Source organism: Gopherus flavomarginatus, chromosome 9 (assembly GCF_025201925.1).
Source record: "Gopherus flavomarginatus isolate rGopFla2 chromosome 9, rGopFla2.mat.asm, whole genome shotgun sequence".
Taxonomy (NCBI): domain Eukaryota; kingdom Metazoa; phylum Chordata; order Testudines; family Testudinidae; genus Gopherus; species Gopherus flavomarginatus.
The window spans coordinates 79,268,961-79,287,412 of NC_066625.1; the positions used below are offsets into that span (position 1 = coordinate 79,268,961).

General features: G+C 44.8%; 1 protein-coding gene across 2 annotated transcripts in view; it reads right to left on the reverse strand.

The window, feature by feature from the left end:
• The window catches only part of AGBL1 (AGBL carboxypeptidase 1), a 385,324-nt gene that overhangs the window by 336,296 nt on the left and 30,576 nt on the right, over positions 1–18,452 (reverse strand). For both annotated transcript variants that reach the window (XM_050967394.1, XM_050967395.1), the window contains exon 5: positions 16,511–16,604. In XM_050967394.1, the coding sequence (XP_050823351.1) occupies positions 16,511–16,604 (94 nt within the window). The remainder of the gene's footprint in view (positions 1–16,510; positions 16,605–18,452) is intronic.

An 18,452-nucleotide genomic window follows, 5' to 3' on the forward strand; every position in this document is an offset into this window, starting at 1 on the left:
CATCCCAGAGATGGCAGCATTTCCAAGGCACTGTATGTTGATAAAGTACTTTGGGATGCTCTAAAGTTGTAAAATATTATTCACTAAAAAGTATCCTTTACTGGATGTGACAAGGCTGCAGTAACGGATGGGAGATATGGCTTTGATTGCAGTCATACCTGCATTGTATGCTTAAAAAGAAATTTTAAAAGAACTATTTTTAAAAAAAATCTTTAAAAATTAATAGATATGGAAAGAATTAGATATGTGAAGATGCAACACTGAAATGAGGGTGGGGGGAATACGGTACAGGGCCCTTGCTCCTGGAAATGGAGTTAATTTGTGTAAGCCTTTCTCTGATGACACTCTGGTTGTCGCAAAAGAAAGAAAAAGACGACTGATTGATACTGGAACTGGAAGGCAAAAATGTTTGTTCTTTTTAATCTAATGGAATCGTGAAAAAAATGTTGCCATTTTGCTAGTCTCAGATACATCAGTTTAATAGCTTTATATAGCACTTCACTTTCCCCTCTGGTTCTGTTCAGATGAAGCCCATCTATAAAGTCCAGCCAAAGGAAAGTGTTCAAGATAATGATTTAAAGAGGAGAGCTAGCTTGCAGGCCTTTCTAGAATACACCACTGCAGCTGGTGGTCACATGCAAACATGGCTGATAGAGGGTATGTCTGAGGAATGTTCGTCATTCTGAAATATTCGTAACTCTAAAAACACTATGATTGTTCTTTCAGAAGTTTACAGCTGAATATTGACTTAATACAGCTTAAAAACTTTACTATGCAGAAGAAAAATGCTGCTTTCCCTTTATTGTTAGTAGTAGTTTATGTTTAAGACAGTACTGTACTGTACCATATCTGCTTTTTTTTCTTTTTTTTTTTTTTTTGGTCTCTGCTGCTGCCTGATTATGTACATCAGTTCCAAATGAGGTGTGTGGTTGACTGCTCAGTTTGTAATTCTGGTATTCATAATCCTGAGGTTCTACTGTACTGCAATTAAAAGCCCACAGCTGACCAGTGCCAGGTGACTTGGGCTAATGGGCTGTTTAATTGCAGTATAGTACACCTTCATGCTCAGGCTGCAGCCTGAGCTCTGGGACCCTTCCACTGCTCAGGATCCTAGAGCCCTGGCTCCAGCCTGAGCCCAAACATCTACCTGACAAAAACAGCCCCACAACCCAAGCCAGCTGGCCACAGGTTTTTAATTGCATTATAGACATACTCGGAATCACTTTCCCTGTACTGCATGAAGAAATGTGTGCAAACAAGTAGTAATTCCACGTGATTCAATCCTCCAGTTTACACACTTCAACCCTGAATTTGCGGGCACTGGGGTCCAACTGTGCAGGTCCGACTGGGGCATTAGAGCCGCATTGTGACTCCGTAAAAGCCTCCAAATCACTGTTTAACTGCAAGTAGGGCACATGCACTGCCTGCAGCTGGTAACAATGCAGGAAACATCATTATGACCAGTGCACACACATTTGCATTAGGGAGTAATTGGAAAGATTAGTAACAGTACAGTGCTTTTCATCTGTATATATCAAAACCCTGCACAAAAGGAGGTAAGTAATATTATCCCCATTTTAGATGAGGATTATGCAATTTATACATGTTATATACACTGATATTGAATGTGGGCTGATATTAAAGCTGGTTGGAAAGTTTTCATCTAAATTAAATTTCAACAAAAATGGGGAGGAAAATTTGTGGAAATTGTCAGTCCCAACCCTCCACCCCTGACTTTGCCACTGCCTTAATGTGTAGCCTGAGGCAGATCAAGAATTTCTATTGTACTTCCCTATGTGTACGTGCCTGCCCCACTAGGGCGATGCTATAAACTTAATTATTTAGTGTTGATAAATCACAGATTGAGATCAGTGGATGAAGGTGGTAGAGAAATGCTAAATATTTCTATTTTACAGATGCATTTTGGGCACCAAAGTTATTTAGGTGCCAAAAAATGCAGATGAGTGCCTAGTGGGATTTTCAAAAACTCCTATGCCCCTGAGGGGCCTAACTGCCTTTAAACATCTGGTCTATAGTGTCTCAGCAAGAGGGAGACTCCCTTTTGGCCCCCAAGATAAAATGATGCCTATGTTGTATAGGAGGGTCTCAGACAACATCATGCAGTATGCGCTAACAGCTATTTTGGCCACCAGGCAGGGAATCACTTTTAGCTGCAGGGCAGAGAAGTGGGGAGACAGCCCCATCACAGGCATGGATGGAAACACATCTCCAATATAAAGCAGAGTCTATTTTTCTTGGCAATTGAATCTACCTGCTCATTTCTCCATGCACCTTGCTGAAAGCTGGCTCTTCAAAGTGTTAGTGCAGAGTATGAACATGAAAGAAATATATCACTCTAGATCGGGGGGGGGGGGAGTAGTTCATACTTCTTCAGAGCATGAGCCAAATCTGAACAGATAGTTAGCCCCACGGGCACCTCGCCTTTCATCCTGACCCCTCTCCTCCCATTTGAAACATATAAAGTCCTTTTGGCATCAACAGCAGATGCTTACATGGGAAAAGGAATGTTAGGAAACCGTTTTAAGCTCCTTTTAATTCAATTTAGCAGGTGTAAAAAAATTAGATGCCACCTCTCTGTTCTCTGCAGACCGCTGTTGAGGGATGCAGAGACCTCAGTTTGGGATCTATTGGACTTGAAGTCTGGGAAAGAGGTTTTAATAGTAAGCGCAGAGGCAGTGGAACAGATGCCCTAAGAAATTCATCATCACTTGGGAGAATGAAGACTGGGTCAGTGAAGACGCCAGTCGGGATGATGCAGGCAGGTGTCCTGCACAAACAAATCTGGTATTTCTCTAGCACCACAATGGGACAGTTAGTCCTGCAATCAGAGAGAAGAGTGCTTCCTATTAACTCACCAAAGCCACTTCCTGAATTAATCAAAATGAGTCCAATTCTTCTCAGGTATGCCAGTACAACTCTCTGGGAATCAGCTGTCGGGTCAGATCTCAACAGCTACATAGAACCAGGCCTGATCAGTACTGTATTTGGATGGGAGATTTAGAAGGAAAATTATTAATTCAGAACTCAGCAAATATCAAGCCAAGCTCTCATCTTGGTTACACTGCACAGTTGCCACTTGAGATTAGTGGGGTCACAGTGGCATAACTGAGGGGACATTTTTGACCAATATTTGCAGAAACCTAAGTAAGTTATAACTTATGAATTGTGTGTATATATATATATATTTTTTTTTCTTGGAGAGCTCCCAACCACCCCACTCAAACTCTGGTCAGTATGTAAGAACAAGCTAGATAACAGCCCATGGTGGCAGGGTCTAGCTGCAGATATAAAAATAAATCGATCGAGCTAATAGGAGCTCAGTCAAAATCTAAATGTTATCAGGCTGGTTCAACCATGTGCCCTTGTTTTTCTGCACAGAACAATTTGGAAAGCAGCGAAAGTTGGCATGACTGCAGACTTGAAAGTGTGATTTTAAACAACTTCCCACACACACAAAATCAGCAGACCACCACTCCCAACAAGATAGTGGGAGGTGAACCCAGCTGGCATTGTCATGTTATTGAAGTGCATGTCATATGGCCTGCGCAAAGTCCAAACAACATTGTTCCATTTAACAGGAGGGGAAAGCTCCGTGCATAAGCCAAAATCATCTGATGATTTTATCTGACTTCCTAAATGGCCCAGCTATTGCTGCAGCCTGCTGTAAAGCCCAATCTCTGAGCCATGACAGTTTCAGGGTTTACACTTCAAGAATAGAGGGAGGCTTCATTGCCAAAGTTGCTGCCTCTGCCATATTTGGAGTCAGTGAAGAACTGGTCTTCCTCACCAGCCACTTCCTCAAAGTTTTCAGGTTCTCCTCCATGTGTTCCAGTCCACTTCTCTGAACACAGCCTAGGGCCACACAGCTCAGGGGTTATTTACATGTTTTGTTCTTGTAGCTGCCATCCTGAGTGTTGCCCTGCAGGTAATGTTGCTAAGAAGAGCACTGACAGCATTATCAAGCTATGGACTCGTGCTGTGTCTGCAGCAGCACCCATCAGAAAACCCTCTTCTTCACACACCTTACCACATTTCACGTAGACTTGGGCTGAACATTACTATGTTTAAGCTGCTTTTTTATTCAACACTCCCTTCCCATCCCCAGTCAACAGACTAACTATGCAAACAATGTTGGGAGCCGGGCCTCAGGTCAACCACTGAGTGCTGGGGACTATTCTTTAGTCATGGCTTCCAGAAGTGAGCCAGTCATACTTATTAGTCCACTGTATACACGAAACCAAAGAGCATATCTGCACCAGAGAAATGCTCTCATAAGTACCCACCGTTGCTAACCCTTGTTCAGCTCCACCAACGCCAACAGCATGAGGATTCCTAGTGTAAATGGGCTGCTGCTGAGGACTTTGACACAGTGTCACATTACTGTTTGTGTACAAAACAATACAGTGTTTGAAACTGGTAGTGGCAGCTGAAGTCCTAGTCACACTTGCTCTGCCAGGCAGGGCTGAACAGACATAGCAGCACTGGGAAGTTCTTTAGGAACATTTCCTAGTGTAAAAAGGATCCGCCTTAATCGAATAACTGTGGGATCTTACTGCTATAACTATTCCCTCTGATCCTCCTCACCCTATCATGTGTTGATACCCTTATCTGTATTCGGATTGTAAGCTCTTTGTGGCAGGGACTATGCTTTCCTTTGCTCTGTGAAGCACCTGACACACTTTGGTGTCATACCAATAAAAATCCAAAATACATACAATCAATATCTCTACCCTGGGAGCAGATTACTGGACCAACATGGATGTGCTGACATCCAAGTGTGTGGTCTGAGTTTTATCTGCTCACGCTTTTCCTGCCCCTTATCAGGAAACACATGTCATCATATAGCTCAGCACTCTCCGAGGAGGATTCTTCCTTTCTCTCGTTGACACATGGGAATGGAACCAAGCAAACAGGCAGGGAGAATGCTTGCTTATCTCCTCAGTGGCGAGAATTCAGATAGGGTTCACATAGAAACTTCCTCCATCCATCACAACCCCCTGGGGATGGGGCGGGGTGGAGGGGGGTTTGCTCAGTTAGGTTATAAACAAAACAAAGATCTGACAGCCTATGGTTTCCTTTGGTGTAAGTGCCGCAGCAGCTATAGCTAGTCGACAGTCTGGCTTTCCATACAACTCTTGCTAATCAATATTTCTGCTTTCCTGGAGCTTTGCTGTTGACCCCCTTCTCATACACATACAAGGTAGTGTGAGCACATCACCCTTCCCTCACTTGCTCCTTCCACAATCCACTTGAAAAGATGCCCTTCCTGTGCATAAAGCAGCAGCCGTTCATAGATTTCTACTGACTGCCACATGGATCATCCCTGTCTCTACCTGCTCAGATGCCTCCTCTCCCCACACCATAATATCTGAGAGCCTCAAATGTTAAAGGATTTTTCCTCACTGCACCCCTGTGGGGTAGGAAGCATCATTACCTCAAGTGTAAAAAGGAAGACTGACACTCAGAGGAACTAAGGGTCCAATTTTCAAAAGAACTCAACACATCAGACTGCTGGGGGCTCTTTTGAAAATCATGCCCTTATTTTGGTTCCAAAATGGGCTCTAAGATATTTTGGAAACCAGGCCCCATTTGTGTGTGCTGAGCCCCTGGCTCCATGTGATTTGTCCAAGGTCACACTGCAAATTTGTGGTACAATCAGGAACTGAGCCTACCCCTTCCACATCCCAAACCAGTGCTGTAACCATACAACTATCCTTTCTCAACTGACACCAGACTCTTGACTTCCACTTCTTACAATGGGAGAGCCATCTCCTCCACTGCTCCACCTCATCCACAATCCATCTATTTTCAGAAATTATTCAGAGGCTCTTTTCTCCTTTTACTATGAAGTACCTCCTGATCCCTCATCCTTCTGATAATTAGTACATCACCTATTCCTTACGTATTATCTAACTCTGGGAAGCACCCCGGTATTCAGCTTGCATGAAAGATACTATATGAAATAGAGTTGAATATCTCATTAGACTGGGCAAATAATGTCTGGGTTGGATGGAAGACATGCCTCAAAAGACATCATGCAAGGTCAACTGGGAATTACAACAGCTATAACCATTGGGTGTGAAAGTCAAGACATGGGGAATAGCAAGACCTTGTCCTGATGCCATTTTTTCAAACATAACCCAATAGGCCAGCAAAGGGGACAATATAATGGGAAAGCAAAGAAATCACTTGACTAGGAAGCATCAGGTCTTTCTAACCCCAACCATTCCATTTCTGGAATAGAAATGAAATGGCCATTGATCTCTGTGAGCAAAATCAACAATGAGCTTCTCTCCTCTGGAATAATACTATTAATGAAGCTAGTCAACTTGTTCTTTCCCATCCGTTTTTATAGAAATTAAGTTAAATGTGGAAATGGATTTCTATGTTTGTCAAATATTGTACACAATGTTTTTTTCAGAGCTTTTTAACTGTGGTAATTGCAAAACACTTGTGGCTACCAATAGATGGCACCAGGCTTTCTGTACGAATTCATTTGCTCCTGCCATCTGGAACAACTTTCCTGTGCACTATTTTTCTCAGCCTCATTGACTCTCCATCTATTTTCAAATCTCATCAGAAAGAATCTCTTTTCTCCCTTGACTCTGCCTCTTAATTTTTCAATTTCTCTCTCCTTCTGTTAGTAACAGTACATGGCCAATAACAGATAATTTTTCTGTGTAACTATATTTGCAAAGCATTTCTATTTCTGAGCTAGCACTGATATTAAATAAAATGTTATTACTTATTATTAAAGCAGGTTATTCAGGGAAGCAATGTAGACTGTACAAGGAGAACCTGGGATGAGGAACTGCATAAACAAAGTCTCCTCTGGCTCAGACCTCATTTGTCCTATTACAAGGACTCATTACATTACATTCAAATGCTGTATTTTATTTACTTATCCCAATGATGTACTCATCTCTGTTCCATGTCATCTAAGATATTAACCAAAATGAATAGCCACTTGGTATAAAGGAGAATCTTGAATGGACCATTTTTCCATCTTCTGTTGACATCCTCCATCTGTATCCATCCAAACAATATCTACCAGTTTATTTAGTAGGATGTTCTAGACTAAATCCCATTTCAATCAGACCTGGAAAGAAAGCATGTAATTCTGCCAGTGACATAGTCCAGGAGACATATTTCAGCCCTTCCTCTGAGTTTTCAACAGGGGCCAAGTAGCCAAATAGCAACTTTCAAATAAGTGGGAATTAACCAATGATTAATTCTGATCACATTCCAGCAGAATTATGTGTTATCCTCCAATTAAATACCCAAACAGCTCAACATGATTAACAAGAAATCACAGACCAACAAGAGGAATTAAGGATGATTCGCCTCCAAACTCCTATCAAAACCCATTGCCAGATAAAACACATGCATAAAGCTGTCAGCTGGCTATTCCTCACAACACATCAGTCATGGCAGCAGCTGTGTCAGGTTGCCGAGGAACTAATCGGTATGTCGGCGTGCTGAGTTCATTTCTCATGCTCAAAATATTGGCTGGTGGTGGGCAGAGAGAGGTGGGGCAGACATGTGCTTCCCACTTCTGTTCAACCAGAGCACTGGAATTTCAGAACAACTGGGAAATGGAGTGTGCTACAAATGTACACAGGTGTCAACCAGTGGTAGAACATAGCTCCTATGATTAGCAGAGTTAAAGATGGGGAGCTCAAACTGCCTTCACTAGGTCAAGTGCTAAGCCGAATAGAGGGGGCACTTGCGTGGCAGCCAGCCCTATTACAGTGGCCAAAGTGTCTCCTCCAATGGTTGGGTGCCTTTCATGTATCATTTCGCTAGTTGTAACAAAAGTTTTGCCCAAGAGCTCGGGAATAATTCCAATACTGTAGTCAACCCTCTCTGCTCTACCTGAATGACCCATATCTTTTCTCCTTATATCCAAAGTGGACATTGATCTGAAGCCACTGTGATGTCTCCTTTACTTATTACAGTAGGCACCCGATCACTTTTTAACCAGGTCATCCTTCAGGAGAATGCAACATCATCCCTTTATCTTGTCTTAAGAAACATGCTTTGAGAAGGGATGTGGGAGGCTGCTTGGAGCAGGAGAAGGAAAAACCAAAGTCACTGTGATGTGTGCAAGCAAAATCTCTCTTATAGAAAAGTACTGTTCTGTGTCTATTTCAAGACTATTGTGAAGCCACCATCAGTGCTTGCACTTCTATGTCTCAGCACTTCATGTGTTTTAATCCCACTGTGACATTCTTGGATGGCCAGTCACACATGTGGGATCACTGAACCCAAACCCAACAGAGTGACTTGCAGGCATTAATTTCTGTTCAGCTTGATATTTCATAGATTCCAAGACCAGCAAGGACCTTTGTGATGACCTAGTCTGACATCCTGTATAACACAGGCCATAGAACTTCCCCAGAATAAGTCCTAGAGCGTAACTTTTAGAAAAACATTCAATCTTCATTTAACTGTTGTCAGTGATCAAGAAACCACCATAACCCTTCGTAAGTTGTTCCAATGATTAATTACCCTCACTGTTAAAAATTTACATCTTATTTACAGCCTGAATTTGGGTAGCTTCAGCTTCCTGCTATTGGATCATCTTATGCATTCCTCTGCTAGACTGAAAAGCCCATTATTAATTATTTGTTACTCAGCTGGATACTTATAGACTAATCAAGTTACCCCTTAATCTGCCCTTTATTAACATAAATAGGTTGAGCTCTTTGAGTCTATTGCTATCAGGCATGTTTTCTAATCCTTCAGTCATTCTCATGACTCTTCTCTGAACCCTCTCCAATTTATCAACATCCTTTTTGAATTGTGGGCACCACAGTTGGACACAGTATTCCAGCAGCAGTCACACCTATGCACAATATAGAGGTAAAATAACCTCAAGTAAGAGTAGAAAGAATTCCCTGTTTATGCATCCCAGGTTCACATTCACTCTTTTGGCCACAGCATCACATTGGGAGTTCATGCTTCAGCTGATTATCCATCATGACCCCCAAATATTTTTCATGACCCCCAAATCTTTTTCAGTTACTGCTTCCCAGCAGAGAGCCCAATCCTGTAACTATGGCCTACATTCTTTTTTCCTAGATGCATACATTTACATTTAGCCTATTAAAAAGCATATTGTTTACTTGCAACCAGTTTACCAAACTATTCAAATCACCTGAGAATCTGATTTCCATGACTCGAGAAGTGACTGAATCAGTTCTCTTTGTGATGGTACTTCCCATAAGGCTTTATGGAAATATGCATATGAATGTGTATATATATATATATAACATAACTAGAATGTGTTTTATACTACATATGCTATGTAACATATCTCTGTAAAGGTTATGATCTATTGGATCTATTAATCCTATTTGTATGCATTTATCATTTTTATATTTGAAGTTATGAATATTGGCTGCATACTTGTTTGATTCTAAGTAGGCTGTAGTGAAGCAGTTGGCCAGGTTCCTGAGAAAAGTTTATTCTCAGTAAGTGCCCAACCCAGAAACACTTAAGCCAACAATGAACTTGGAGACACCAATACACATCTGGGCTTTCCCAGGAATGTGGCTTGGCTGGTAAGGAACTCAGTCATACATGAACATGTGACTTCAGAACTCCATCTTGGAGCTGGACTTTGCATAGGAGAGGGGAGGGGGTTTCCACCCACAAAAAGAAAGTCTATCTAAGCCCATGGGAGACCCCTCCATTTGGTCTTCAGCTGGCTAAAGAGAGCCTCTCCACCCCCCAGGATACTTGAAAGAAACTGGAACAAAGGACTGTGTGCAAGGGGTGTGAGTGATTGATTGCTGGATCCAGGCTAAAAGATCAGTCTGTAAAAGGGAGCATTCTGGAACTGGTGACAATCTTATCTGTATTCAGTTTGATTAGACATAGATTTGCACATTTTATTTTATTTTGCTTGGTGACTTACTTTGTTCTATCTGTTACTACTTGGAACCACTTAAATCCTACTTTCTGTATTTAATCAAATCACTTTTTATTTATTAATTAACTCAGAGTATGTATTAATACCTGGGGGAGCAAATAGCTGTGCATATCTCTCTATCAGTGTTATAGAGGGTGATCAATTTTTGAGTTTACCCTGTATAAAGCTTATGCAGGGTAAAACGGATTTATTTGGGTTTAGACTCCATTGGGAGCTGGGTATCTGAGGGCTTGTCTACATCACAAAGTTGCAGCGCTGGTGAGGGGGTTACAGCGCTGCAACTTAGGAGGTGTACACATCTGCAGGGCATCACCAGCGCTGCAACTCCCTGTTTGCAGCGCTGGCCGTACTCCCGTTTTGTCTCGGGTGTAGAGGATCCAGCGCTGGTGATCCAGCGCTGGTAATCAAGTGTACACACTTACCAGCGCTTTTCTTGACCTCCGTGGAATAAGCAGGTATCGCAGCATACTTGAGGAAGCCTCTCTGGTAATCAAGCAGGTCTCCTTCCCCGGTTTGCTCTCACGTTCCCCGAACCCCGGAGCAAGCAGGTCTCCTTCCCTGCGGTTTGCAGGGGGGTTCGGGGAACGCGAGAGCAAACCGCGGGGAAGCAGGTCTCCTTCCCCGGTTTGCTCTCGCGTTCCCCGAACCCCCGTGCAAGCAGGTCTCCTTCCCCGGTTTGCTCTCGCGTTCCCCGAACCCCCGTGCAAGCAGGTCTCCTTCCCTGCGGTTTGCAGGGGGGTTCGGGGAACGCGAGAGCAAACCGCGGGGAAGCAGGTCTCCTTCCCTGTGGTTTTCAGGGGGGTTCGGGGAACGCAAGAGCAAACCGCGGGGAAGCAGGTCTCCTTCCCCGGTTTGCTCTCGCGTTCCCCGAACCCCCGTGCAAGCAGGTCTCCTTCCCTGCGGTTTGCTCTCGCGTTCCCCGAACCCCCCTTGAAGCCGCCCAACAGCGCTGCAGTGTGGCCACATCTAACACCACTTGCAGCGCTGGTTGCTGTAAGTGTGGTCACTCTGCAGCGCTGGCCCTATACAGCTGTACTAATACAGCTGTAACAACCAGCGCTGCAAAATTGTAGATGTAGACATACCCTGAGTGTTTAAGACATGAACACTTCTGTGAGCTGCTTTCAGGTAAACCTGCGGCTTTGGGGCAAGTAATTCAGACCCTGGGTCTTTGCTGGAGCAGACAGGAGTGTCTGGCTCAGCAACACAGGGTGCTGGAGCTGGAAGGGAAGGCAGAGGTAGTAGTAGTTTTGGCACATCAGGTGGCAGCTCCCAGGGGGGCGTTCAGTGATCCAACCCATCATACTCTTAAGAAGTTCTGGCTACAAAGCTCCAGTGAAGGTTTTCCACTTCTCTCACATTCTGACATGAGTTACTTTCTGGCACCACAGTATTGCCAACCCCAAGCTTTCAAAAACCAGGTGTTAACCCCCAAAGAGTCTTAAGATTTTTTTTAGTTTTTTTTTTAAATTTGTCTTCTGATTTTTGAGCTTTCTTGGGGGGAGGCATCACATTTTCAAGCCTTCCTCAGCAATCATGAGGGCTGGATGCTTTCATTTAAAAAAAAAGACCAAAAAAACAAACAGAAGGTGAAATTCTCAGAAACATGTTTACAGGAGCTAAAAATCACAAGAGCTGGCAAAAATAGCAATGGTCAAATACTACTCAAAGAATTTGTATAAATCAAATGTTCAACTGAATTAGCTTTGGCAGGGCTGACCACTATGCAACTGCCCCCTCATGGCCTAAGATACCTCTGCGGTGCTGTTTTCCCCTTCAATAAACTCCACCCTGTCTCTTTCAGTCTCACGTCTTCCTAAGAGACTGGGCTACTTAGGTACATTTGGCATCATCTTTTACTGTTTGCTAGGACACTAGTCCTTCCACCATGGAAGAAGCCCACGTAATTTTTACAGAAAATGAGAACCACTCTTCAGGGTTTAAAAAATCCTATAAAATTTAACAGAGAATTATCTCTGTCATAGAACACTACAAGATGGATAAGAAAGTCTGTTGAAAGGGCTTCAGTTTCACTTAAATTCAGTGGAGCCTTATCAAAGTTTTATAGAACCCTGTAGATGTTTGTTGAATTCTATAAGACTTTTTCATAAAGTTTTGCCTTTTCTTCCAAATATGGTTACTTTTGGGTAGACCCACACAATCATGGCATAACAACGTAAGTACCTTATACACCCAACTGAGACCAACAATGTCCATGAGTTACAGTCTAAGGGGGAATTAAAGCCACTTGGTATATACCCTGGTAGAGGTCAGTTGGGGCATGGAAGAGCCTGTGTCTAAATAACTCATAGCTTTGCCACTGTGAAAAATAAATAGCACTATGTATCTTGTTTCCACATCTTTGTTGGCTTAATAAATAGCTCTGATCCTAGGGCTCTACAGGCCGGACTCTTAAAATGACCTTGGTGCTTCTACTGCCTGAGCTAGTAGAATCAGAGTACATCCATGAGAGAGAACATAGTAACTGGAGTGGGTGTATTTTCCATTATGCATTCCTGGCAGCTGATCAAAAAGTAAAGGTAACATCAGCCCCCGGGGGATGCCAGCTGTTCCTTCCTCCCAGCAGCAGGGCAAATCCTGGTGGCATGTAGCTATAAAACTGAATGAAAATGTCAAGGGCAGGGAAAAGGGGAGGATCAGAGGCTTGTTTGGAATATGAGAGTGAGCAAAACCTCCCCAAATAGCCCAGGCCACCCCCTTTGTCCCTCTTCAGGTTCCAAACAGAAGCTGGAAAGAAACCCAAAAACAAACCTATGCTCTCTTGCTCAGCTAGCTCTACCATAGCAAGCTAGTCTCCCTCTGCCTCTCCAGAGATTTCTAGCTACAGCTGACCAGAAAACAGAACATTTTCACACTCTTTCCCCACACCCGCCCATACCCCAATTTCTGATTAAATTTAAAGATGCTGGAGATTTTCAGACCATCATTGTCCCAGGAGTCCCTTAGAGCTGAGGGAAGAGGGAATCTCCAACCCTCCTTGCACTTTGGAGTTCCAATGTTGGACTCTAAATCCATGCCAGTAGTCTCTGGGAGCACTGCCCACGGCCCAGTAAACCAAGTCTCTGCTTCTCTATGGAACAGAAGTGAGAGCAAAACCTTCAAATGGGCTGGAAACAGGTGCAGCCTCTCTCTCTTCTGAACAAAAGGAAAATAAAGCCTTTCAACAAGCTGTGAATAAACACACTATTTAAACCAAAACAGGTTTATGCCAAAGTTAGTAGCATTTCCTTTAGAGAAGAGCAATCTGTCTCCAGTCCAGCCATGGAGATGCTCAGCCACTCCTATCTCCCTGCTCTTAAAACGTAATTCAAAGTCTGTGCTCCGGGCTGGCTCCCTGGGAGGCTAAAAGGCTTCTGCTGATTCAGGTCCTGCTGGTTAACCTGTGTCTCACCACAAGGGCTGAGGGCTGGAGCATGGGGATTGCTCCTTCCAGGACCCAGATGCCACATTCACCTGTCATCATAGGATGACTACAATTCCCACAAGGCACCACGGCAGCTCAGGCAGATGCAGATTAACGTGGAACTGACTCAGAATGAAACATTTTGATTAGGCTCAATCCAAACCAAACTCAAATGCTTGGGTTTGATTTTTCCAACAGAAAAAATGACAAAATTTCAGCCAAAATCAAAACTGTGTTTTCCATCAAAAAACACAGACGGAAAAGTTCCCAACCAGCATTAGTGAGCAGGATAAAGGAAAACAAGATGAAAGTATTGCTGATGACGAACTCAAATCATTGCTGTCAGAAAGAAATGCACTGTTTATTGGCAGGTCCTCAGCTTGCCCTTCTTCTCCTAAAGTGAAGTCTCAGCCTACTTCATAATGCTCCTCACAAAAACCACGCGTATGTATTATTGTGAGCAGCTGTCAGCAGAGAGCTAGTAACTAAACAAGGCCATTGAGACTGAACTCCCCATGAAGCCCTAGGTAGAGGACAAAGGAGGAAGGTTTCATTGCCTTCACTTGTGCCTTATCTGTGCAGTGGGTAAATAGAGTTCAGTTTCCAGGCCAGCTTTCACTGGTACAAAATTCACCAGCCATGCTCTATCATACTGAACTGATATGAGTTCAAGTGCTATTACACTCACATTCTGAGCTAGAAAGTGCAGAGTTAGACAATTGTGCTACTATAACTAACACTATTCTAATCAGAGACAGCAATTCCAGAGGAAGGACGGGGGACGGGAAGGGAGGAGAATTTGCCTACTCAGTTAAGTATAGGCATTGACACATCAATCACTTCCAATTGCTACAGTATCTGAGCCCAGGCGCTCTGGAGTGAACATATTCTGGGTCCCACAGCTTCATGTTAACCAATTCCCCAGTGAACCTGAGTCTTGAAGACAATGCAAGGCCTGAGAGGAATCTTGGAGGGGGCTCGGACAGCCTAGGAAAGTAGGAGACAGTATTCTCAGAGTGAGTGGTATCAGAACCACTCCACAGAGAATGTCCTGCACTCCTCCCAGGCTCAAAGGCAGGCTCCATGGAGATTACAGAAGCTGAAAAGCAGCTCCAGGTATTTAGCACACTGTTGGAAGGCTGGAAATGCAGCCACAGCAGAAGTTAATGGAGTCTCACTAACAAGGCAGCTGCAGGAAGCTGTACATCTGTCGGGCCCGCTTGGTCTTAAGAACCAAGCAGCTGGCAAAGCCAGCAATTCAGCCAGATTCCAGAAAACCTGACAGATGTAGGACGAGGAGCAATGTGTGCCATTGTTACACTGTATTTAAAGAATGACAGCATCACGAGTCAAGGTGTAAGCTGATCACCTTCAAATCACTTCCCCATGAAAAGGGTATAATTGGCCAGGTGCATTATTGTGAGATTTGGGCTGGTTGTTCTGTCACCTTCTCCTAGAATACCAGGTATTGGCCCTTGACAGGGACAGTATGCTGGGCCTGACTGACCAATGGTCTCATTCAGCATGGTAAACTGATGACCCAGTTGGTTCGGCAAGTATCAGAGTTCCAAGACCACGCATGTCCATCTGCTCTTCCTCCCTTCTAGACCTTTCGGCCTATAACTAGTGCCCAGCATGTACCCACCCTACCTGCCAACTACAGGGCAACTAACAGCACCCACACAAGGGCCATCCCCTCCCTCAAACACCACAGACTCTCCTGACTGCCTCTCTATCATCCATGACCCTTGCTGAGACAAGTGAGAGTGAGCGTAGGCTCCGACTCCATGGGTGCTCTGAGGCTGGAGCAACCACAGGAAAAAATAGTGGGTGTTCAGCACCCACTGGCAGTCCTGCCAATCAGCTCCTTCCCCTCCCTCCTAGTGCCACCCGCCTCCTGCTTTCAATGGCATGCAGGAGGTGCTGCAGTGAGGGGATGGAGCAAGGGCGGGGCACGCCTGGAGGAAAGGGTGGGGTGGGAAGAGGCAGGGAGAGGTGGGGCCTTGGGGGAGGGCTGGAATGGAGGCAGGGCCTGAAGTCGTTAGGAGGCTGAGCACCTGTGAGAGTGAGTGAACACCGTGTGTTCAACAAGCAAGTATTTGAGCATGTGTCTTTGTGTGCGAGTTGTGTACACCGGGTACTATGTGAGCAAGCACATGGCCGTGTGAACTGTGCACACTGGGCACTGCACAGACTTGTATACTGAATATTACACGAGCAAGCTCGTGACTGTGTGCCTGGCTGTGTGAGCTGTGAGTGCAGGGCACTGCACAGACATGCATAGTAGCAGCCTGCATTCTTTCTCTATTGTTTGTAGCAGGCTGGGCTGGTGCAAAGCCGTTGGTGTTTGTTATCCTCAACCATGTACTCCTTTCCCATTACAGGCGTGCAGGCCTCATAAATCTTACCCTGAGAACTGGCTGGGGACAGGGCCCGAGCAGACAGCTGCATGGCTAATTTTAGTGGCAAGCTGGAGAAGCAGAGCAGGTTTAGTCTCTATAGAAAAAAGTCACTTTGAAACAACATTTGCCATGTGCTTAAAAATAGACCCAGACATTAGGATTTTATTGGAGGTGGCAGGGGTCCCAGCCCATTAAAAGTCCCACATTGGGCCAATCACTACTCTCCATCTGAGAACGGCTGGGCAAAGCTCTGCTTTAAGACAATCACTGCATCTTTCACGTCAAGTGGAGCAGAACCCTGCTGCAGAGTGATACAAAGGGCTTGTTACCATCAGTTGCTGAGAGGGGCTGTCTCCACCTTACGCCTAATGCCTCACCACACTGGGGAGCTAGGGAGTGATGCTGGGACCTGAACTCCATTCCCCAGCATGGCACTGTGATGCACCGGGAATCCCCAGGGCCCAGTGGCAATTCGCTGAATGTTTTTGTACCTCTAAACATGTTCATTTCACATTTGAAGTGAAGTTGTGTCAGTTCTGATTTCATTTTCTTTACAGGTAGCACCAACCTCTCAGTTCCAGACAGCCCTAGAACTTTAGAATCATTTGGCTCCATGTCTGGCTCTGACTAGTGCAGCATGTTCTAGCTCTGATCTAAACCTGTTCATCCATCTGTATATTTGAAATATTAACTACACTCTGACAGACCTTTGTAGCTGCTGCCTACCTGACTGTCCTGGAGTGTTTCTTGGTGTAAGGAGTGATGACTTTGAAAAGCAGCTCCATGGTGCCATTAATGCCCAGTTTGGTTCCTGCAGAGACTGTGACAACAAAAGAGACAGGGAGTTTAGATCTGGAGCAGTAAGGTTGGGTTGCTGGAGTTACAGGTGGAGCAGTGAAGAGAGGAGGAGCTGCTGGGATTATTAGCAGATTCTCTGGGCTTCCAAATGGGTCTCTTTGACCATTTTACAGATGCAGGAACTGAGGCACATAAAGATCAAAGGTCACAGAATGACTCACAGGCAGATTCAAGACTAGAACCCCATTCTCCTAACTCTTAGCCCTGTGCTTATTCAGGTAGATCACAGTTGCTTCATCATTTGCAGAAGATGTTGCACTCTCTAAAGACAGGTTAGGGTTAAATGGGGCCAACCAATCCACTCACAATTTCCAGGGGCAATTCCATGCACATGGAATATCTCCTAGGGGCTTGGAGTGAAATAGGAGAGAAGGATTTCTTTCCTTTCTGCACTAACCCCGGGTTTTTTTTTCTGCTCTTGGGAGAGGTATTCCAGAGTGCAGATGGAGCCCCACCTCAGCCACTGCTATCTTTAATTCTTCCCTTGGCAATGCTGTTAACTTTTGCAGGAAGAAGTGGGAAAGGGCTGCACAGAAATTGGCTGCTTGGCTTTAAAGCTAACAGTCCATCATCAAACCTCCAACCTCACATGGAGAGGGGAGAGCAGGGGCTCGAGGGCGTGAAGCTAATAATGGGGGCTCTCTAGGTGAGCAGGGAGGGCATACAGCCCAAAATAGTTAAGTGCTTTGAAAAAGGACAGTTTATTGTCCTAACAGGGGGAAAGAATGAGAAATCAACATCCCCATCAGCAGCCAGCGGGAGTCTTGGATGCCTATCCAAGGCTGGGTTTTTTGGCTGCTTTGTAACTAACTGTCCCCCACTGACCAGAAAGCTGCCAAAGGGCCCATCAGCTTATGCGGGTCTCAGCCAAGTCATCCTGCTGATGAAGAGTCTTGGAAGGCTCACTGGCTACTTTCACAATAGCAAACTATTCATTGGGACAGTGCAGCGTACAAGGCTGCTTAAATGCCGCTCCCTGCAGATTGGGGGCATGCTGCACACAGGGCTGGCAGCCCATGCTGGGAAAGGAGCAACCCAGGACAATAAGCAGCTACAGTGAGATCTTAATGAGGCCAGGCTGGCTGCTTAGACTCCTACCCCCAAGGAGCCTTCAGGGTGTTATATGCTCCTGGGTTCTCTACTGCTCCAGTCAATTAGATGACTTGTGGTGAAGAACTGGAGAATTTCCCTCCCTCCATCAGTAAAAGCCTAGGCCTATATCAGAACAACGCCTATGTCCCAGCTGTGTGCAGATGTGGCACTGAACTAACAGATCCAGTGCTGCACGGGGTGAAGGAGGTAGGACGTTCTGAGGCACTGGGGTGGGGTTCACCAGGGGACGTTGTGCAGATCCTAAGGATTAGGCCTACACGGCACAGCACAGTAATGAATTTCCCCTCAGGCCCTTGGTGGGACATAGGAACTCACTGACAGGAGAGATTTTGAAAGATTTTGACTATGAAATTGAGGGGCAGTGGTGACTGGGAACAAAACTTTTGCATTTTTGCACCAGCTTCTTATGGAGATGCTTAGATATATTGCAGTGGGAGCTTAGGGTCACTTTAATGAACTAGAGAGTGTGTTTGCAGGGCTTAACGTCCTGACATTAATGGAAAGGGTTAAAGGCCACGGTGCAATGGGCTAATGTCTCTGAATTGGGATGCAAGCGCACTTAATGAGAGCAGAGGGAGTGTGGAAAGCGGCTCAGTGTGGGAGGCAGCTCTGGGTGAACCTGCAGCTCTGTAACCCAAATTAAGACACATTTCAACTGTTGTCTCTATTACACTCACCCTTTCAAATGCTGCTTATC